Below are 23,708 nucleotides of genomic sequence, written 5' to 3'. Positions count from 1 at the left end.
CACACACAGACGGTGAACACGGTGAACACGGTGAACAGGACCAGCCCGGCGGGACATGAACGGTGCTCACGGACGAAAGATGGAAACTGACAGGAAACCTGCCACTGGTTGCCTAGTCACATCCCATACATTTAATAAACACATATATATTCCTGCAGTAGTCTAAATATATATATAAAGCTATATATAACTTGTGAGTAAGTCTATGACATGCTTGCATGCATAATAGGAATGAGCTACAGGAATATGATCAATAATAGGGATTAGACTTTTTTAAGTGTTGAGTCAAGAGGAACGCCTTTGTCAACGGTCCTCTGTCTCAACCACCATCCCTATAGTGACCTCCATGGGGACAGGAAGCCGCTGGCTTGTCAAACAGACCCATATTATTCCCGAGGATTTTTTTTCCTACTAGAATTTTGAAGAGTAGTACTGAATTACGTAGCAATCTAATTAGCTGGAGGAATACATACACAATACAACTATTCCACACAGTACTTATATATTAAAATAATTTAACATTTTGTATATATATATATTTGAGTTCCTAGTGGCCGCATCTTTTCTGACTAGGCTCAACAGTGAAAATAAATATTAATGGCTTTTAATTTCATTTCGAATGAGGCTATGTAATAATTACAAATTTTCCTTTTAACAGGTTTTCAATGGTTTCGGGTTAATTCAAGGATATATCAAAGTAGTATAAATATCAAAAGTTAAGAAATTTAAATATTCAAATTTCTAAAATTATCATTCACGCTAAAGAGATATTTGAAGGCATTTAGCATACAAGCAATTTTAAATTGGACGACAATGTAACAGCAAGAGTGTTCGGAGGGACGCATTATTACAACAAATATGTGTACAGTTTATATTTAATTATTTTTAACGTACACATCTATTAATTATCTAAACTCAATCGTTTTGTACGTATTTTGAAAATTATATCGATATATATATAATAAAAATCAAATAAATATGAACAAAATTGCCATCAACACATTCGAACAGGTCAACGTGGTTAATGTAAACAAACTTGGAGGAGGTTGTGGCAGCCTCCCAAACACTTGGAGGAGGTCGTGGTAGCCTCCCAAACACTTGGAGGAGGTCGTGGTAGTCTCCCAAACACTTGGAGGAGGTCGTGGTAGCCTCCCAAACACTTGGAGGAGGTCGTGGTAGTCTCCCAAACACTTGGAGGAGGTCGTGGTAGCCTCCCAAACACTTGGAAGAGGTCGTGGTAGTCTCCCAAACACTTGGAGGAGGTCGTGGTAGCCTTCCAAACACTTGGAGGAGGTCGTGATAGCCTTCCAAACACTTGGAGGAGGTCGTGGCAGCCTCCCAAACACTTGGAGGAGGTCGTGGTAGCCTCCCAAACACTTGGAGGAGGTCGTGGCAGCCTCCCAAACACTTGGAGGAGGTCGTGGTAGCCTCCCAAACACTTGGAGGAGGTCGTGGTAGCCTTCCAAACACTTGGAGGAGGTTGTGGCAGCCTCCCAAACACTTGGTGGAGGTCGTGGCAGCCTCCCAAACACTTGGAGGAGGTCGTGGCAGCCTCCCAAACACTTGGTGGAGGTCGTGGCAGCCTCCCAAACACTTGGAGGAGGTCGTGGCAGCCTCCCAAACACTTGGAGATCCGCCGGGTTCAATCTTGAGGACCAGTGGACGTCTGGACACCTCCTCCACTTGGGGGCCGCCGGATCACGTTCTGTTGAGTGAATTTTGGATTATGATACTGCCGTTTAGCGTTCCTATTCATCGGTTTGGATTGTTATTTGCTTGCCCGAAACGTTATGCTGTTGTTGTTATAGATTCAGCTACTCTGAACAAGTTCCAAGTAGCACGGGCTACGGTGAGCCCGTAAACGCTATGCGTATTAATGGCTTTAGGTATTTGTATGTACTAGCTTTGCCTATAAATAATCAGAATGTATGTAACTCTCCATCTATCTATGTACTTTCCCTAAATAAAATATTATTATTAATATGATGTTATGACGCCTGGCGCACATATCGCCTTGGGTCACGGGATAGTTGATAGATTTGCTGACATAAATAATTACAGACCAATATCAAATTTACCTATACTGTACGTTCAAAAATATTTGAAAATATTATTTACAAACAGCTCTATTCCTACCTTGTTAAACTCAACATACAAAGTCCCTGCCAATTTGGCTTCCGTTCCCAAAAGAGTACCAATGATGCCATTATAAGATTGCTTAATATAATCTACTCAGCCCTTGACAAAAATGAGTTCCCAATTGGCCTCTTCATTGACCTGAGAAAGGCCTTTGATACTGTAAGCCATAACTACCTCTTAAACTTTACCACTATGGTGTTTGAGGCCTTGCTTTGAACTATAATCATTCCTATATTTACGGGCTCACCATAGCCCGTGCTACATGGACACTTCGTCCTGAGTAGCTAAATCTTTAACAACAACAACAACAACATTCCTATCTTGGTGACAGACACCAATATGTAGCCATCAATAACATAACCTTCCCCACTACCATTAACAGTAGGAGTGCCACAGGGCTGCATCCTAGCACCTCTCCTATTTCTTATATACTGTACATCAATAACATGCCAAATGTTTCTAATTTTCTTAAACTTATACTATTTGCTCATGATACTACCTTCATCTATTCTAACCCCAACCCCCCACACTAAATAATATTGTCAATAATGAATTTAAAAAAATCCACTCATGGATGTCAACCAACAAACTCACACTAAACATAGAAAAGACTTACTACATTTTATTTGGAAGTAAATCATCAAATCAAATTCAACTTCAGATAGACTGTTAACATTAGCAATAAAAATGAGGGAAAGTTCCTTGGCCTATACATAGACAAGAGACTGAACTTCAGCACCCACATACAAGACATAGCAAAAAAAAGTCTCAGAAATGGTTGGTATATTTTCTGAAATCAGATACTATATTATGTTCCCCACTCTGCTCTCCTCTTATTATACTATGTGCTAATCAATCCCTATCTTGCATACAGTATCTGTACATGGGGTTCAACCACTGCAAATTACCTCAAGCCAATCATGACTTCAAAAATCTGCTATCAGAATTATAACAAACTCTGTCTTCATACAACACACAGCCCCTCTGTTTAAGTCCCTTAACATGCTAAACATACACTCACTCCACACATTCTCATGTACTATTTACATGTACAAAACTTTGTTCCTAAATGCTAATCTTGATCTGAAACTTTTCCTTCATAGGTGTAAAAGAATCCATGAGCACCACCAGAAATAAATATATCTTTGATATTCCCAGAGTCAAACTAAATCTGTACTAACACTCCATGCAAATAAAAGGACCCAGTTTTTGGAACTCGCTCCCTGATGATTTAAAAAATTGTCCAGCATATGCCCTATTCAAAAGTAAAATAAAAAAAAAGTACCTAATTTCATCCTCATAGTTTCCTACCTTGTGCTTCAAACTCACACTGTACTGTATTTTGTACAACCCACTTCCTCAATATTAGTACATACTTCAGACATATAGTGGCACTTCCGCTCGCTGCTTGCTTGTCTTACTAAAAATCTGTCTATAGACACTTGTTTTTCCCCACGTTTTAATACTTGTCTGTAGTGAGACATCACATTGTCTCACAATGAATGATCTCTTGTTTTTCCTCTGTCATCTTCACAAATATTTTTGTTGGTTGAACTTTACCACTGACTTTCTTGGAACTCATGGCACCCTTATATATAATAAGTTTTTATGTTCTGAATGCAAAAAAGCACAGAAACAATGAAATTCTTAACAAAGAATTCAAGCGCAGTCATCACTAGGCAGGAGACACTGGTAAACTGAAGAGTGCCACACACACTCAGTCAGCCCATACGTGTATCAACAAACTTGAGTACCGAGTCAAATTTTTCGAAGAAACTGAGCTCGAGAACCGAAAAATTTGAACACTGAGGTTTCACTGATTATCTTTACCTGTGTAATCACCTCTGTCAATTTATATTGTCGTTATTTGTTGATATAAAACCTTGCTACAATGTACTTTTTCATCTTACCTGATATGTTAGATTAAGAACTGGCCCGAAACACTATGCATGTTAGTGGCTTTGCAAGAATGTACAAGTACCAATCTTTTGTAATCTCACCAACCCTCAACCCATTGTACCTTCTTGTGAATAAATTATTATATTATTATTATTGTTATTATAGATTTTGAATGTTTTCTGGCTGGTTCTTCAAGCGGGGCGACGGTGTCCGGCGCTGGCTTGGTTGAGAGGTGACGGGAGTTGGTTGGTCTTGGTGGACTCCTGGTTGCCTCAGACGTGGTGGGCGGCTGGTTTGCTCCACCGGAGGGCACTGGATAACTTTGCGTTTTAATTGTGGGGGGCCGAGTTTTTTATTTTGCTACCCAGTGTTCTCTGTGTAATTACCTAAGTGTAATTACCTAAGTGTAGTTACAGGATGAGAGCTACGCTCGTGGTGTCCCGTCTTCCCAGCACTCTTTGTCATATAACGCTTTGAAACTACTGACGGTCTTGGCCTCCACCACCTTCTCACTTAACTTGTTCCAACCGTCTACCACTCTATTTGCGAAGGTGAATTTTCTTATATTTCTTCGGCATCTGTGTTTAGCTAGTTTAAATCTATGACCTCTTGTTCTTGAAGTTCCAGGTCTCAGGAAGTCTTCCCTGTCGATTTTGTCAATTCCTGTTACTATTTTGTATGTAGTGATCATATCACCTCTTTTTCTTCTGTCTTCTAGTTTTGGCATATTTAATGCTTCTAACCTCTCCTCGTAGCTCTTGCCCTTCAGTTCTGGGAGCCACTTAGTAGCATGTCTTTGCACCTTTTCCAGTTTGTTGATGTGCTTCTTAAGATATGGGCACCACACAACAGCTGCATATTCTAGCTTTGGCCTAACAAAAGTCATGAACAATTTCTTTAGTATATCGCCATCCATGTATTTAAATGCAATTCTGAAGTTAGAAAGCATAGCATAGGCTCCTTGCACAATATTCTTTATGTGGTCCTCAGGTGATAGTTTTCTATCTAGAACCACTCCTAGATCTCTTTCTTTATCAGAATTCTTTAAAGATTTCTCACATAATATATAGGTTGTGTGGGGTCTATGTTCTCCTATTCCACATTCCATAACATGACATTTATTAACATTAAATTCCATTTGCCAAGTGGTGCTCCATATACTTATTTTGTCCAGGTCTTTTTGAAGGGCATGACAGTCATCTAAATTTCTTATCCTTCCTATTATCTTAGCATCATCAGCAAACATGTTCATATAATTCTGTATACCAACTGGTAGATCATTTATGTACACAATAAACATCACTGGTGCAAGAACTGAACCCTGTGGTACTCCACTTGTGACATTTCTCCATTCTGATACATTGCCTCTGATTACTGCCCTCATTTTTCTATCAGTCAGAAAATTTTTCATCCATGATAGAAGCTTACCTGTCACCCCTCCAATATTTTCCAGTTTCCAGAACAACCTCTTATGTGGAACTCTGTCGAAAGCCTTTTTTAGGTCCAGATAGATGCAGTCAACCCAACCATCTCTTTCCTGTAATATCTCTGTGGCTCGATCATAGAAACTGAGTAAATTCGATACACAGGATCTTCCAGATCGAAAACCATACTGTCTGTCTGATATTATATCATTTCTCTCTAGGTGTTCTACCCATTTAGTTTTGATTAGTTTTTCCAATACTTTCACTATTACACTTGTTAATGATACAGGTCTATAATTGAGGGGGTCTTCCCTGCTGCCACTTTTGTAGATTGGAACTATGTTAGCCTGTTTCCACCCGTCTGCTACGATTCCTGTACACAGGGATGCCTGAAAGATCAGGTGAAGTGGAATGCTGAGCTCAGATGCACATTCTCTCAGTGGCTCAGTGTGGGGTAGATCCAGTGCTTGTCACCCTGAGGGACTCCTGGGGCTCCGCAATCATCTGCCTGTCTGTGCGTTTATTTGCCATGAGGCACATTGAACTTGAACTTAGTTTCCGTTGTTAAGCGACACTTAGTTTGCCATTAGGCTTCACGATTAACCCTTCACGGGTACGCCAGGGCGCATCCGATCCCACGATTGTCGCCGCCCTTAAATCAACAACACCTTAGAGATCCATTTCCATCCAAATCCATTTAAAAATTAAATCCATTAAATCCATTTAGGATTTAGATTCCTTATTTAACATTGACACGTAGTAGACGTCTGACTCCTGTTTTACCTGTGGGTCGCTGGAAAACGTATTGTAATTTCTGGCCATTGGGCATTTATTTAACAGCCAGATCTGTTATGACATCATGCACACATATTGCCTTGGGTCATAGGAAAGTTGATAGATTGTTCCGTTTTCTAGTAAGATCTCAGGGCCTGGAGTCGACGGGCCCTGGTGTGCCGTTTGGACGTAGTAGGCATATTTCATGTAAGGCTGTCCTGTGTGTGTGTGTGAGGTACAGTACCTGACCTGTTTAGAGTTGCCAGGTGTGCCACGAGGTGGCTAACTGCTGCAAGGCAAATTGATTTTACCATTTGGGTTTGTCCTTTTTTTTCTTTTTTTTAATTCTTATTTTAGATTATCTTCTGGGAACCAGTTCAGCAGGGGGCATACAACTTGGTGTAATTCCATTGTTGGCCTTGTCTTTAAAACAGCAACACCTTGGCATCGGGTGGAGATAACTTGTGCAAATTACACCTACAGTATTGCAAAGGAGGATAACAACATGTTAAGGACACAGTTTGCCATTTGCAAGTGTTTCTTCACAAACAACATATTCATAAAAGAATATAATATGCATGTAACGTACCAAGGCAGAGAGCAGTTTTTACATGATTATTCAGAGGTAAGTGAAGTTAGAATTAGCCAAAATTTACTTTAAAAATTGACATCAATATAAGGTTTTAGATAGGAAACTTGTGTTACATGTATTCAATCAATATATGTACCTGCTGACAAGTTTAATTATAATCCTATGTAACTTCTGTCTTGTGCTCATTTTGAACCCACCGTCATTCTTGGTGACTCCCGTGCTAAGCACAAATTATTAATTTTCACTTCAATAATAGGAATATAAACAAATAATATTATTTCTATATACCACACTACTATAGCCACCTTTCAGAAAGGACAGAACAAGAGCAGGCGGGATAATGCTGTATATGAAAGAGGACCTGAATCCAACCACCAGTGAGGAATTAAATGCCATGGGATCCTCAGGCTGTATGGTGCAACATGCTAGCTCGATGGTAGCAAATGAACAGTGGAAGTTTGTTACAGGGCAGAGGAAGTTGCTGATCTGCATTATGTGATCAATGTGACATCAGAAACCCAAACTCTTAAAATGGGGGGACAATAACTGAGACCAGAGATTGGGTAAATCTGACATCACTAGCAGAAGGAGAATTTCTTGACCTGATAAAGGACTCCTTTCTCATACAGTATCTGGCAGAGCCCACATACACACTAATAACACTCTAGATCTTGTACTAACATCAGAAGAGGGAATGATTGATCAAATTCAGGCAGGGGGAAAAGCTCATGCTCTCATGTGATCACAATATTCTAAGATGGATTACAATTATAGAAAGCCACATAAAGGTCCATGATGATGACCTTGATTACCCTCCTTTCTAGATTATTACACCTCCTGGAGGGAGCTGATAGGTTACCATGGCATGGAAGCATCAAGGAAAAATTTCATGGTGATCATCATTTAACTCTTTGAAAATATGCGCTAAAATGGAGAAGGAAAAAAAGAAACTAGAAGTATGACACGGGTAGTAAAAAGAGCTTTGATAACTAAGTGGAACCTCTGGAGATGTTCAAATTCACAATGAACATCATTGATTATGAGATATAAAAAGGCATTAAATTCAGCCACCCAGGAAATCAGATCAGTTAAAAAAATACAAAAGAAATTTTCCCAAAACATAAAGAAAAATCCAAAATCTTTCTCCAGGTATGCTTCTATGCCTATACAGTATAAGAAGTAACACCAAAACAAAGGACTCTGTAGGACCCTTAAAAGATGAGACCAACCAAGCTATAGTGGACGATAAAAGAGCAGCAAATGCTCTGAAGGGAAACTTTACATCAGTGTTCACACTAGAAAAATTAGATGACATCCCATAACCCACACAAATGTTTGGAGGCAAGGAGAACAAATTAAGGAGTATACCCATAACATGCACCATAATCAGGAAGAGCATTGACAAACTAAAAGACTCAAAGGCCCCAGGTGTGGATGGAATTCAATCCAAAGTCATAAAGAAACTAGCTGATGAACTATGCCAACCACTGAAACTCCTTTTCAGAAAATCTCTGGATCAAGGGATAGTTCCCCTAGATTGGAAATATGCAGATGTTACCCCTATTTAAAAAAAAAAAAAGGCAAAAAGAACTTCAGAAAACTACCACCCAATCAGCTTGACCCAACATGTCTGCAAGCTTGTGGAAAGAATCTTAAGAAGGAAATCGTTTACCATCTCACAGTGAACAATTTTGTAAAATCAATGCAACATGGGATTGTTAAAACTAGATCCTGCCTCACAAACCTTTACACATTTTTGGAAACAGTCACCAGCTACTCAGAAAAGGACTTCCAGTAACTGGAAGATAGATGGATACATGGAGTTTACTAAAGCCTTTAATAAGGTGCCACATGAAAGACTAGCAAGGAAATTTCAGGCACATAGAATAAATGGCAGAATACTAGAATGGTTAAAACAAAGAAAACAAAGGGTTGTGCTAAATGGGAAAGAATCTGACTGGAGAAATGTGGTGAGTATGGTACCACAGGGCTCCATTATGGGTCCAACCCTTCTTGTCATATATATGTATACAGCAATGACAGATGAGAATACAGTGCTGTACGTATTACAAATCACATAATCAAATTTGCAGATGACACTTAAGATTTATGGTAAAGTGGGAAGTGAAAATGATATTGAGGCCTTTCAAAAATATCTACATGAACTTCACAAATGCTAAGAAGACTGGCAAATACTTTTTAGTATCGAAAAATGTTAAACCTTGCATGTGGGGCATAACAACCCACATCACAACTACCAAATTAATAACATTACCTGTCAATTACAATTTCTTTCTTTATTATGCACCCCATACCCATCCCGTGGGCAGTGGTGTAAAGGATTACAGAGGCACATAATTGGTTCAGGAACTGAACCCTCTAGTTCATTTAGCTAAGCAAATAAAAAAAATTTGACGCTAGTTACAAAATTATTAATGTTATATATACTGTACATGTACACATTCTCATACATACTTGTACATATATATATACATATACATATACTGTATACATACACATATATATTTAATCACCACACAAATATACACATCAATAATCTTTTGTGTCACAAGTGATCAACAAGAGGCTCACAACAGTCACTATACAAGGCACTTTACATCTATGATGAGTCACACAGTTACTAGTCTTGCTGCACACCCACCCAACTGGGCGGCAGCTTTACAGTCATGTGCATGCATTACCTACAGTAAGCGAATTTTGGATACTTCGCTAAGATTTCAGGCAGCACATCATTATGAATGAAGTACTTACACATTTCTTGGACACTATTGATGGTGTTATCTCTAAATGTCAGCAGATTGATGAAGAACAGGATCTTAGAGTCAGGATCCACCATTCACTGAAGGTCGCACAACAGATGCAACTTTTATAATGGTTATAAACCTATGAAAATGCCTATTCACCAAAACCATAAATGGCAAGACTGCTGAACTTCAAAATCCAGCTTGAAAAAAATCCTCAGGACAAATGGGGGGACCTTTGACAAGCTGCTGGCTTTCTCGTCAAAGCCACTATAGTGTTAGTGACCTTCAGGTAAATTCAGGCAAAGAGTCATGAGAATGTGCAGTGTGGGGTTGGCTTTAAAGTTATTTTCTTTAAGATTGGAATAAATAATATAAATATTACATCAGTGGCTAGATTGTACTGTGCACCAGGCATCTGACCATGTACAGTATTATAGTATATGGCTCATTTTTAACCCTTTTTCTGTGCTACTTAAAATTGTATGAATGACAAAACATAGTTATTGCTGCAACACTATTTTCCCTAGGTAACTTAAAGATATTATTTTAATTTTGTTACATTTGACCAAACATTTGATCTTTAGAACTGGAATTTGAACTTGGTGAATGCTTCCACTTGGTGACACGAAGATAAAGTTATCCTTTGCCATAGCTCAAAATTATACCAAGAATACCTCCCTCTATTCCCCACATTCACACCTCACACCTATTTCTACATAAGCTATAGTACAGTCTGGGTATATTGTTTTGCAGCAGATATCATGACATGATGAAGATTTTTTACTGATAAAAATGTTATGTGTAAAACACTGGTTTCCTATAGGGCTTCACAGATGGAAGCTGCTTCACAGCTGCTTTGTTTTGGCTTCAACCTATATTTCTTTAGCAGTCATGGTAGAGTAGCAACCGTGTTCCAAGAAAGAAATGCTAGAGATGTAATGCTGGTAATTATCAGGAGAAAGCACAAAATCATTATGACTATACAGCACTTGGAAAGGATGTGAGGATAAGGATTTAGGACAGGATGGAGGAAAGGAATGGTGCCTAACCACTTGGACTGGATGGTAGAGCGACACTCTTGCTTCTTGCAGGTTAGCGTTCAATCCTATGTCATCCATCCAAGTGGTTGGGCACTAGCATCGAGTGAAATAAAATGCCCCGCTTTCCTCCTTTAATTCTTGTCTTTCCAAGTTCACAAGGGTGAGGGGGGCTTAATTTGGAATGTCCACATCTCTCTCAACTCTCTGGTCAGTGGGGGATGGTACCTGATGGTGGCCATGGCATTTGATAGTGGGTGCTTTAGAGTTTAGAATGATTCTTGGCAATTTCAGAGTTACATACTGTATTAGGATTCATTTGGAGAGAGTTGGATTGACTTGTATCATCTGTCAGCGAGCTGTTTTTGTTTGTAGAGTAATGCTTTCCACGGGGCTCCCTGTTCCTTAGGGGACAAATAATTTACAAGAATACTCATCCACAATGGATGTAAAGTTACCTAGTAATCTGACAAATTCATAATGTCCTATTGTGGTTAGTGCCAAGACTAAAGAGAGCTACTACAGAAGGGCATTTTAGAAAGTTGTGGTTTCATTCACTTTACACTCTTTATTTGGGCAGGTTTTGCAGTCTAAAGGATGCCAGAACCTGGAATTGCTTCTTCCTAAGGTCAGTTTTTTCATGATCTTTACCACATTTAGTGTAAGTACTGTATTAAGATTTATTATGTACCTTATCACCTGTAATTACTTCATTCATTCTGCATTGATCATTCATGAATATTCAATACTGAACAATTATTTTTGTATTTATTACCTCAGTACCCATCCCTACATCACCAGCAGTGTTGGGTATGGAAGTATAATTAATTGTCTCATCCTCCAGTAATGAGAGCACTGTACTTATGGCAACTATTTGGTCTAACGTACAAAAATGGATTGTTGGACCCCAAAAAGTCAACATTTTGTATTACTGAATTAGCCCTAATGACATTCTAAAATGGAAAAATAACTAAAGTGCCCAACCTAATCTGTCCAAGGTATAAATAAGCAATATATGCTATACTGTATTAAGTCTAATATAGTGCAGAGATATGATATTCTAGGCCAAGAATTTTTTTTTGGTGCCTCTCTACAAAATTAATAATACCTGTACAAAACATGAACATTGTTGGCTGCAACTATCCACTTTTTTTTATTTTTAACCAAATAACTAGTATAAGTATTATCATTTTAGGAGGATGGGTTGAATAAATCAAACTAATCCAGCACTAAGCAAATACTTTAGGATGGTATTTTATTGAGAAACTATGTCATAGGAAAGAAGTCACCGTTTTTACCATGATCTCTCACAACAAGCACATAATATTCCCAAGGATATGATAGAAAAGTTACTGGGTAATATAAAATTATCCATAATGGTGAAGCCATGTAAAATGAATGCTGAAGGAGGGAATGGCCACTATGATACAAGACAGTGTTTTGTTGGCTGTAAGTTCAAGAAGCAGCCCTTAGAATATCTGGGCAGTTGTGTGGTGCATGAGATACAAGGGATGACTAATGCAGAAAGAATTGCTTGAAGAATGGTTGTGGATCATACACAGTGAACAAACCACACACTAGAAATTGAAGAGACTATGATGTTTCAGTCGGTCCTGGACTATTATCAAGTCGATTGAGACAATCGATTTGATAATGGTCCAGGATGGACTGAAACATCGTCATCTCTTCAATTTCTAGTATGTGGTTTGGTCAACATTTTTCAGTCACGTTATTGTGACTTTTCATCTGCATACACAGTGAAGTTGTTTCTTTGGTAGTAGATGAGAGCAAACTAAACAAAAAAGTGCACACTTCATTTAATGAATCAGTTAAGTGAGGAAAGTGAATAATGATTTATCACTACCAGTGTTGAAGTTGTTCACTTTAACTCACCATTTTTAAATTAAGTTTACATGAAAGTGATGAGAGACCACTCCGTCTTTCATTCACTCTATTTGCTACTTGAAATGAGTAGAAGGAAATGGATAGAAAAGTTGATAATGAGTCATATTTTGTTTTCAGTTGGAAGCAGAATCTTTGAGGCGCAAGCAACTTCACGATAACAGTTGGAAACGTCAGTTGAAAGTGGCTAAAGAATATAAGCCTATGCATCCACAGATATTTACATTGCAGGTTTGTAGATGAAGCTCATTATATTAATGACTAGAATTTCCATTCCTCATCACTTTGTAATATCCTAACATTCCTTAGTACTTCTTCCATCTGTTTAGCACCATTTAGGGTGATCCTCAAGGGTCAGTCTTTTCCTTTTTCGTACCTGCGAATTCTCCTGTAGTCACAGGCATTCTTTTTGGTTGTAAGACCTTCCACTAGCCCTACAATTTTATCTACTACTTTTGCCTCTTCTACAGATCTTTCTGACCTAAATGTTATTTCCTTTTCTTTGCAACCAAAAATTAATAGGGACTTTGATCGACTGTGTTTTGCACCAATTTCCGGTTTGATGCCAGTTTCTTTCTGACTTCCAGCCTAATGTTTGTTTTATCCTGATTGCTGCAGTGTTTGGCTTCCTTTACTGCTTCTTCTATTGTTTTCCTTTTCCCTGGCCACTTGTGTATAGGCGAGTTGCATATCTTTCTTGCACTGTTCTATTCTTTGTGTAACTTCCTCCATCTGTACTTTTTTTATTATTATTATTTTCTACCACAGACGTGGCCACACATTTACAATGCTAATCAGCATATATATATTTTCTTCTGTCCTCCATGGACAGGATTAGAGATGTATATCTCTATCTGTACTGACAAAAGCTGTTTTTCCTGTTGGATTTTCTTACCTGACCTATTATAGTCATTTATGTTTAAATTTGCTTTAACCTCTTCCAAAGCTATTTTCAAGAGTTTATTGTCATCATCATGGCTTTGCATTTAGTTTCCCCATTTATTCTTGTCCTTGCAAAATTCTTTCACTATCCCTTTAAGATCTGATACTTTGCTACTCAAGTGGTCATCACTTTCTCTCAATTTACTGATTATTTCTACATGATAGTTGACAGTAATGTCCAATTCTCCCAACTTGTTGTGTAGACTGTTTAATTAATACTTTCCTTATTGAATCCACCAAAATCTAGCTCTGATTTGTTTTTCTGCTTGGCGGTGGCCGTCTTGAATTTCGTCGTCTGCAATGTTTACACTATACAACTTTTGCTCATCCACATATTTTCCTTCCCCCCCCCCCCCTCTTGGCACATTCATGTTATCTCACCTACTTTTCAAATAATGTACACTACACCTTTATGTTTCTTGGGACACCACTCATGGTCATCAACCTGTTCTACAATAATTAGGAATTTTAAATATCCTGGAGAGCCTCTGATGCAGGTGTTGACTTTGTTATATTTTTATATTTTTATTATTATTATAATTATTATAATAATAATAACAGTACTGTAATATAATGTGTGTACAACCTTAATACAGTAATTTTTGTATATCACAGTAAGTAGAGTTTTAGTTTTACCCTTAAGTATTAATGTAGTATAATCACTCTCTTACAGCCATCATTCTTGGCTCCCAGGTTTCATGAAATAGTCAAATGCAGTCAAGAGGACAAGCAAACACTTGAGGGCATTACCAGTTGCATCGAAAGTCACCAGAACCGTATTTATTCCTTCCCTGTGTTCACTGAAGAATTTTGTCAACTTTTTCTTGAAGAGATAAGAAATTTTGAAGAGTCCCCACTTCCAAAAGGTCGTCCCAATACCATGAATCAGTATGGGGTATGTAATGAATATGTATAGTAGCTGCATTTTGAAAAACTCTCTTCTTTTTACTTAAATTCATTTAGACAATACAGGAGGCCATTGCTATTTACAGGAGGTATATTCTTTAAATACTGTATGTGAATGGTAAAACCTCAAATAAAAATATTAAAGGTTATTTAACCATACAGTATTTTGAAAATAATTGATTATGAAAATCAGTAGTAATAAATGAATATGTACTGGAATGTGCATGGGAGTATGTGTGAACTTTACTAATTCTGCTAGTGAGGGCTGAGCTTCAGCTCTTTGGACTCGATTTTCAATCTTGAATCGATTGGTGTACAGATTCATCAGCCTATTGAACTTGGCTTCTTGGTGCATTTCATTTGTTCCTACTCGAGACATTAAAAAACAAACTTGTATTTTAAATATCTTTGCGGTTCATTTGAATACAGTAGAACTTCGATTCGGTTAATCTCTGGTTAGAACACACACTTTCCATGCTGGATTTAGTGACCTGACACTTGATTTGACAAACAAAAAGCGAGGAATATGTGGATTTACTTAAGATGTTTGGACCGAGTTCACAGATGAAGGCAACATTACAACAAATATAGTAGTTGGGGCCTTGGGGAAGTCACTGAGCATATTTAAAACCATATTCTGTAGTTCTTTCATATTTCCAGTTGCAGAGGTTTTCATTCAGTAAAACATGGGAAATATGCTAGATGTGGTTAAATCAATTTACAGACAAGTTCTCTTGGTTGTTGCCCTTCATATGAGAGGTTAAAATTATAATTTCACTGAGTAAAATCGGCCCTAAGATCATGGTAAATGTTAGGGGTATGAATGGTAGCTCCCTTAATATGGCTCCAATTATGTTTTTGATGTTTTATATAGTTGACTTAGTATTACAAGAAACAGTTGGAGACTTAGGAAAGCTATTGAGGATTTAAAACCAAATTCTATACAGTAGTTTGTTTTCATTTTGAGCTGGCAAGGTTTTTGTTCACTCAGGTATTGCCTTGCTCACTGTTTCAAAATGAGTTTTGAGGCTCGGGACATGAGAAATAAGCTAGATGTGCTTAAATGTTTTTGTAGTCATTTCATTTGATAATTGTCTATTATATTATTGGCCGAAATGAAAATGTTGCTAAGTGAAATTAGCCCATAGGGCATGAGAAGTGCATCCTGGAGGCATCTCTGGTTGCAACGAATCCCTCACTGCAACAAGTTGATCCAATATAGTTTGTTGATTTGAGGTTGTACTGTACTTGGTTTCAACCATATGTCCAGTTATTGGTGTACCTCCTATTCCAAGTGATCAGTCCTTATCTGCTTATTCACCCTGAGAATTTGTTGGGGCAATCTAGTTTTCCTGTTTCTTCTGTCTTCCATGGAGGTAAGGTTTAGTTTCTTTATTAGTTTCTTTAATCTTTTCTCGTAGCTCATACCTCTCAGTTTTAGCACTAGTTTGGTGGCATAGCTCTGGACTTTATCCTGCTTCGTTTGTATTTGACGAGATAAGGACTCAACGTTGATGCCTCATATTTAGGAATTGTTCTGACATATATGGTAGAAAAAGCCCTGAATGACCCCATAAGAGTTCCAAAGGCAGTTCATATGTTGATCAATCGAGTATATGTCACTGATATTTGGATATTTATTTAATGTGCAATTCAAGAGGCAGGTTCAGTTGTAGGACAAGATCATGCCTATCCTATTTTCTTAGATTTTGTGGGTCACTGCTGTTTGAAAAAAAAAAGTTGGGCAGACTTCATTTATCTGAACATAAGACAAACATTTGATAAAATACAATATAAAAGATTTTCCTGTAAACTGTAACACAGGGAGAGTAATGGGAAGGCATCTAGTTAGAGGAGAATATTTCTGGTTGGCTAAAAAAAAAGAATAGATGTGATTAAAGGCAATAAATGAGGCTGGAGAATATCACCAGCGGGGTCATACTGGGCTTGATACTAGCTATGGTATAAGTTAGTAATATGAACATGGTAATGTTCTTTATATACATGAATAATTTCCCTGCAGGAATATGGAGTTTTATGTTTCAGATGTTAAGCTCTTTATTCTTCCCAGTAGACTCACATTGGTATCCTAGCTCTTACAAGATCAATCATTAACTATATAAACTCTCATCTAGATTGGTCAAAATTAAATCCCCTTATATGGAACCAAAAGTCTACTTTACTAAATTTATAATTCTTTTCATCATCACTTAATATCATCACTTACCTTTTCAGATTAATTTAGATGAACTTGGGTTTGACAGTTTTATATCAAATCTTCGTACAACATACATCACACCACTTACAAGATTGCTCTTCCCAGACGTGGGAGGTGATTCTCTAGACTCTCATAAGGCATTCATTGTTACTTACAAAGAAGGTGAAGATGTGGATCTGGATTACCACTTTGACAATGCAGAGGTGATTATTAATATTCTAAACGCTTTTCTGTGGGGAGCCCTACAGTTCCCCGGAGCTTACCGGGCTGATATGTATGTATAAGACCATGGCATCAATTGGTGGAGTACTTGCCTACTGGGCACCACGAACCAGAATCTTGCCCCCCTCAGAGATGCATGAGGAGCAATGGCCTATGGAAACCCCAGTAGGTTTGGAAGCATTCCGTGTCTACCATAAGTCAGGCTGCGAGCAGCTGCATCCAACAGCCTGGTTGATCAGTCCGGCAACCAGGAGGCCTGGTCGACGACCGGGCCGCGGGGACGCTAAGCCCCGGAAGCACCTCAAGGTAAGGTAACCATCGACTGAGGTTTGGCACCCTTGTGGCTTACCTCCTGTGAGACCCGGATTATGCCTCAATAATATATTCCTCTTTTGGGTTTGGCTCCTCTTTTTCTTGAGTGCGTTATGAGGTGCCAGAGTCTTCCTGGCTGGCAGGTTCCCTTTCCTTTCATTGGGGGGGGGGGGGGGGGGCGAGGTATGTGTTCTGTCGGACCTGCACGCTTGAATGGTGGGAGTTGACTACAGTCATTCAGGTTTACCTGGGGGGCAAGTTTGAGCACCTCAATGTGTGCTTGTTTGCCTCCGTGCTTCCTCGTGATATCGGCGAGGTGCAGCTTCACGTGCAGGTTCCCTCCCTTTCGGTGTCCCTGGTGGCCGAGGATTTGCGCATCCGTGGGCATTTGGCTTCGGTCTTGCGTTTCTTTTTCCTGGTGAAGCTATCTTCGGACTGGCTTGAAGAGGATGTGGAGGAGCTAGATTCCAGGCCAGTGTTCAGTGCGCTTGCCTCAGCAGCTCGGGCAATGGCTGCCTTGTTGTTGTTGTATGTGTCGATTCTGAATGAAGCAGAGTCTCTGTTCTTTGCTTCTCGACTGACCCTTTCCCAACTGCGAGGCATTCACAGTAGATGCAGAATTGGTCGAGGTGGAGTTCCTTGTACCTCTTCCACCCGGTCCAGCTTTTACCTCGTGTCCTGGCTCAGTTGGAGACTTACTAGGGGAGAGTAGTCCTGTTGGCTCCTTGGTGGCCAGCCCAGCCTTGGTTTCAGGTGCTGCTTGCTTGGTGTCAAACCCCACGATGTTTTCCACGGCTCCGCCTCTTTCAGCAGATTCGCCCGGGCAGGTACCTGGCTGGTTCGGTCTTCTCCTCCGCACTTCGTGTCACTTCACCACTTGTATGGTGATCAGGTGGCTTCGTTGATGGTGTCCCACCTGCGAGCTTGGTTTTGGGGACAGTATGAAGTTTCCTGGCGCTCTTTTTGCCATTTTCTCTCCTTAAGTTGTCCTCTATTTCGGATAAGGTTGTCTTATCCTTTCTTTCTTAGCTTTTTCAGGACTGTTATTTGATGCCTGATGCTGACCCCTTGTATTGTCCTGCGCTGGCGGAGCCTGCTTCAGCTTGTGTTCGGCTGTATGTTACTTCCGCTCCGTTCTGTAAGTTTTCCCGTCCTTTGTTTCATCTCCGGCTTGCTCATGCGCTGTCTGAGCCATCCTGGTTCTTGGACAGGGTGCTCTCCTTTCTCTTCTCCTCGGTTTGTGGTGGCTCCTTTGGCTCAAGATTGTTTTACAAGGCTTTTTTCCTATTGTCATTGGCTTCTGGGGGTCAGGTCGAGGAGCTTCATGCTCTTCTCCAGCACAGGTTTCTGCTCTTTCGGTCCTGGCAGTTGGTTTGTTTGTTTGCAGCCGTTTCCTTTTCTGGCGAAGAATGAGTCGGCGGCTTTCCAGAGGGGTCCTTGGGTCATAGATGGTTGGTTGGTCAGGCCAGAGGTATATCATGTGTTGTGTCTGGTTGGGGCTCTTCGCCGTTACCTGCATGCCATTGCCTCCGTGGCCAGGAATGCACTTTGGGTTGCCCCTTTTTTCCTTGTTCCCTGTTCCAGGGCTCCAGTCTTCCAGGTCGTCCGCAGGGTTATTCGGTCCAGCCAGCCTGCGGTCTATTCCCGTGCCCATGACAGTTATATGTTTGCTGCTTTGGCTGCCATCTTTGGTAACATATCTTGGGCTGACATTTGGGCATGGGGATTTTGGAGGTCGAACAGAGTCCTGGTCGCGCGGTTCTTAGTCATTGTTCCTGGCCCTAATCGGGTGTGTGTGTCGCTTTGGGTTGCAGGTTGCAGCCAGTTGTCTTGACTTTGAGTTGAGGCGCGTAATGGTAGCCATCTCCCAGGTAAGTCCTTGTCACTTTTCTTTGTTTAGGTATCTCCGGGGAGCCGTAGGGGCTCCCCACAGAAAACCAGCGTTGAATGTAATGAAACGCCATTTTCTGGGTGAGCTCCCGAGGCTCCCCGGCACCCTCCCTCCTTCAGGTCGGTGTTTTCACACTCTTTTTGATGCTCAGCCTCAGAACTGAATGCTGTAGTAGCCAGTGCACGGGGTCCAGGGGCCCCTTCCCTCTACGGGGCGGCTGCATAGACAATCGGCACAATGGAGTTAGTGACATTTGATTGTTTGCTTGTTTTAGTTTGGGAGCTCTTCGGTTTTTAGGTAGCTAAAATAGTTAGTTTTTACCATGTGGGTTTGGTTTTGTTGCGCCTACCTTTCTGGGTGCCAAACCCCAGTCGATGGCAGACATGGAATGCTTCCAAACACATGGGGGTTTCCATGATCCATTGCTCGTCATGCCTCTCTGAGGGGCCAGGTTCTGGCTCGTGGTCCCCGGTAGGCAAGAACTCCATCGACTGATGCCACAATCTAATACTATTCATACATATCAGCCCGGTAAGCTCCTGGGGGAGCCTCCAGGGCTCACCCAGAAAATGGCGTTTCATTACATTCAACGTTAGTTTTTATAATACATTTATTTGAATGTTTTGACTATTGTACTGTTTGTTTCCATGTATAATTTATACTTTGTGAAGGTGATTATGTTTAGATGTTAGCAATGAAAGTAAGTACTGTATATAGATAGGGTAATGGTACTGTAATATATAAAGACATTTTTAATGTCCTAGGTAACTCTCAATGTTTCCCTAAACGAAGACTACAGTGATGGAGACCTTTACTTTGGACCAATGAGGACTGAAATTTCTAATCAACGATTTGGTTACACTCACAAGCTAGGCAAAGGATTATTGCATCGTGGCCAACAACTTCATGGTGCACTGCCCATCTCGGATGGTGTTCGGTAAGAGTGGGAGGCTCTCTGCATTCCAAATTCTGCAGCAGAGCATTTGTAACAGTTTCACATGTTTTATATTTCCTCAAGTCTCCATATCTTATTGTTGCACCAACATTTAGTTTCATAACAAAGAGCATACTCTACATAAGTTGGTTCAGTGGTGATGGGGACAGCATGTGATGGTAGTGGTCTAGTTCACAAGATCACTGTGAAATGGGGGAAATGACAGTGAAATACTGTACTAAATTCTTTGATTAGCAATACAGACATGTTAAAGAATTTGATTAAATTTAGGACTTTGGCATAAAAACAGTGAACGGTCTTTGTGGAAACCGATAACAAATTAACATACGTTATTTAAACATGTACAGTATATACAAAAAAATTGGTTTTGTACTTTTTTTCGGTAAGAAAAGGGAAAACCTTTGGCAATAACAAATATATGCAAAAAAACCTTGATACAATTGAAACCTTGAAAGTATCATGTACAAATTCCAACATTAGGTGCATTTAGACCCAGGTATGGCCGATGTAACTATAGCAGTCAACAAACTGTACCTTGCTACTAGTTTTATTTTACATATTAATTTTACAATATTTTTGTTTCGGCAGATATAATCTTATTGTATGGATGCGGTCATCTCAAGTCAGAAATGAACTGTGTCCAATGTGTGATGAAAAGCCAATTCTAGTCCCTGTGAAGCATGGGTATGGAGATGGATTTATTGTCAATACTGCAGATGTTTGCTCCACTTTCTAGGGCTCAAAGTTTTCCAAAATGTAAACTAACCTAGTAAATAAGTACACTGGCTCTACCCTTCATATATAGGAATACTGTATCTTCCAATATATTCATAGATACTTGCATGCTCATTAAGTGCTACATATGTGTTCAAACATTATGTTGTGACCAAAAACAGTGCTCCATTGGTTTTTATAGAAGAATTGTGATATTCTTGAATGTTATCATTATAAAAAGAAGCATTTTGCAAAGTAATACAGTAGTACCTCTTATCCAAATTTATAAGGACCAAGGAAATTTCAAAGAACTAATATTTCTGCCATTTGGACAACTCCTAGGCCACAATCCAATTTACCTAATACAATTAAGCATCTCAACTGTGAAGATGCAAAATTGAAAGAAATTCAAAATAATGTACACTACTTGTATAAAAATGCAAAACATTGCTAGAAATCTTAATGCCATGTTGTTACTCTTATAATGGTCAGAAAAAATAATTTTAGAGAACGTTTGTCCTCATCAATCTGCCCCCCCCCCCCCCCCCCCACCCCATGAATGCAGTGCTCTTTAAAGTTGTCTCATATTGGAAAGTACTTTAAATATATACTGCACTAATGATTTTTAATGTACTGTATACATTACATTTTCTTTACAACTAAATAATAAAGACAATTAACTGGGTAAATAAAATGATATTTAAAAGCAATACCATGTTAAGCTAGCATTGGAAGCTACAGGCACAGTATATAATATCCAAAATTGCCAGTGGGTTCAGACCCAGCCACTTCTGATTTAGGTGTTCGCATTAGATGCTTAGATACCTATACTTTACTATCAAATAAAGTACAGTATTAAATCATTGTTATGATGTTTCGGTCACTATGGCCCAGTAACCGGGTTCTTGATGGGGTCGTATACACTAAACGAGGTTAATCCAAGTCAGTAGTACGTTTTCAAGAATTGGCTATATAGTGCAATAAGAAAAGGGGGGATGAACAACACACACAGTTCCCTTCACCAATATACAATATTTTCACTTTCAACATTAAAATATAATAAATAGATTATTACTACACTTATTTACAGTGATGTCACTTTCACACAGGACACTAAAAGCGCTCACATGCAATGTTCGCCAACCCCAGTGTTTCCACTGCCCAGTACCTCGTCCACTTGTACTGGAAAATACTGGCGAGTTCACCTTTTACGTGGGCCAGCCCACCGACACAGTATCACGAGGTGCCTATACCCCACTATCACTCTCCAGCCACTCTCTGGCAGAGGACTTCAGCCACACACTGATCGGGGTCACTAACAACCACATACAAGGGTAGCTAATTCCTGGCAGAAGCCTCTAGGAACATGGTAGCAGCACTTCACCACAGGCACCTCACTGTCGTCCGTTACTCTCATAAGCCAATCCCGGGGTACGCCGATCTCTACCAACACTGCGAAAATTAGCAGCTACCACACTGCTCAGATCGGCGGCTGCTTACTAATCGTCTTGCAGGACCAAGCTGAGAGTACATGAACTGCCTAAGGTAAACTGCCTTCCTACTGGCGATTGCCTCCACATGTCACCTCTGTGGACACAAACGTTATCAGTTACATGGACTGTACACTGGGAAAACCATGAGGTAACACTCACTCACCTGGGAGTTGACATTATGCTCCGTAGCACAACAGATGGCGCTGATCTTGATACTCCCACCACCAGAGGTCAACCACAACGACCTCTCTTGCTAACCTGGGCAGGAAACAGAAGCAATTGATCGCTGCCACGCCACCACCAATAGATGCCGTGATTTACGTAGCAGCCAATATCAGGGGGTTGGAGTGCAGACCCATAGATGGCGCTGGAATTGCCACTCTACACTTCGACGAAGATGACGAGACTGTAACATATGATATTTCCTGTTTTCATGGTATGAAGAGGCATTAATCTAAAGAAAACTGGGAAGCAGAATTGGAAAATGAAGCTAAAAAATATTATAAACAACACACACATTGAACTCCAACAAATCATCCACAATGGTGGATGATATGTTGTACTAGACTAGTACTCCTTGTGAGTTAAATACAGTACATACAAAATGCATTACCTTTTAATTACCTACTGCCACCTAGCTTTGTTCTCTACTATATCCTGTGTACAAATCATGCTCATTCCTCACACACTCATTCACCATTTCTACCCCCATCTCCTCAACCTCTGTTCCTTCCGTTGAAGCTCACCTGTTTATCATCCCATCATTCGGCATTATCAAACCACTTCAGTATCTTCTCTTATTATTTCTGTACTGTCTTTTCATGCCTTATCTTGTATATCAGTAATACACCATATATTTTCTTGCGTTGAATGGATGATCTTTATGGCAGGTGACCATATTGAACATTTTTAAACTCCTGTATAAAGATTTGTATATAAGAGGTTAATGTATGGGATGAAGAATATGTTTGGGTGAAATCTTACAAGCCAGTTGGGTAGAAAGAGAGCCAATATATTATGTGGCCTGAGAATGCATAAGATTCCCTTGTGGAGAATGCACAGGATAGGCAGGCACCCAAGATAGTTATGAAATATATATATTGATTTTTCTGTTTTACATTCTGTAAATGTTTTCACAGTTAGACATTTACATGATATTTGCTTGATATTTGCTTGATATCTGTAGATGACTCTTAATTATATACTGAAGTAATATACTGGAACAAATCATAGGTTGTTTTCTTTATCCATGTACAAAATAGCATTTTTCATTATTGTTTATTCACTTAAATTTTCTGATTAACTGAATGAAATCACAAGAGTAACCTTTATAAAGACAATACCAAACAATTAAGACAAAATATAAACATTTTATTGAAATACTATGACCATTGAAGATATGGGTTATGGTGGATGTTAGGAAAGTCCTTTGTGGAGACATGTGGCACCAGAAGTTTTTAAATAAGATGTTTAGCACTGACGGATTACTTTGATAGCAGTTGCAAATAATTTATCGAGAGACG

General features: G+C 39.5%; 1 protein-coding gene across 7 annotated transcripts; it reads left to right on the top strand.

Moving 5' to 3' along the window:
- Positions 1 to 1,108: 1,108 nt before the first annotated feature.
- Positions 1,109 to 23,415, top strand: LOC123765547 (2-oxoglutarate and iron-dependent oxygenase domain-containing protein 2). 7 transcript variants are annotated; one of them, XM_069334054.1, is made up of 8 exons: positions 1,109 to 1,707; positions 6,720 to 6,861; positions 11,211 to 11,258; positions 12,653 to 12,763; positions 14,148 to 14,369; positions 16,616 to 16,801; positions 19,788 to 19,960; positions 20,567 to 23,415. In XM_069334054.1, exons 2-8 carry the CDS (start codon positions 6,742 to 6,744, stop codon positions 20,712 to 20,714), a joined length of 1,008 nt encoding a protein of 335 aa, XP_069190155.1. In that variant the 5' UTR covers positions 1,109 to 1,707; positions 6,720 to 6,741; the 3' UTR covers positions 20,715 to 23,415. The 7 variants fall into 7 exon arrangements, with proteins under 7 accessions (XP_069190155.1, XP_069190154.1, XP_069190153.1 ...); XM_069334053.1 differs by having other exon boundaries at positions 1,110 to 1,448; positions 6,671 to 6,861; XM_069334052.1 differs by having other exon boundaries at positions 1,110 to 1,454; positions 6,671 to 6,861.
- The last annotated feature ends 293 nt before the right edge of the window (positions 23,416 to 23,708 follow it).

The sequence above is a fragment of the Procambarus clarkii genome, chromosome 30 (assembly GCF_040958095.1).
Source record: "Procambarus clarkii isolate CNS0578487 chromosome 30, FALCON_Pclarkii_2.0, whole genome shotgun sequence".
Classification (NCBI taxonomy): Eukaryota; Metazoa; Arthropoda; class Malacostraca; order Decapoda; family Cambaridae; genus Procambarus; species Procambarus clarkii.
This window is presented reverse-complemented; position numbering and strand designations above follow the sequence as displayed.

Excerpts from the sequence above, each read along its gene's own strand:
- LOC123765547 (XM_069334054.1), top strand. The coding sequence starts at position 6,742 with ATGTTAAGGACACAGTTTGCCATTTGCAAGTGTTTCTTCACAAACAAC. Across the intron at positions 16,802-19,787 it reads ACCACTTTGACAATGCAGAG|GTAACTCTCAATGTTTCCCT; the intron begins GTGATTATTAAT and ends TTAATGTCCTAG. Across the intron at positions 19,961-20,566 it reads CCCATCTCGGATGGTGTTCG|ATATAATCTTATTGTATGGA; the intron begins GTAAGAGTGGGA and ends TTGTTTCGGCAG.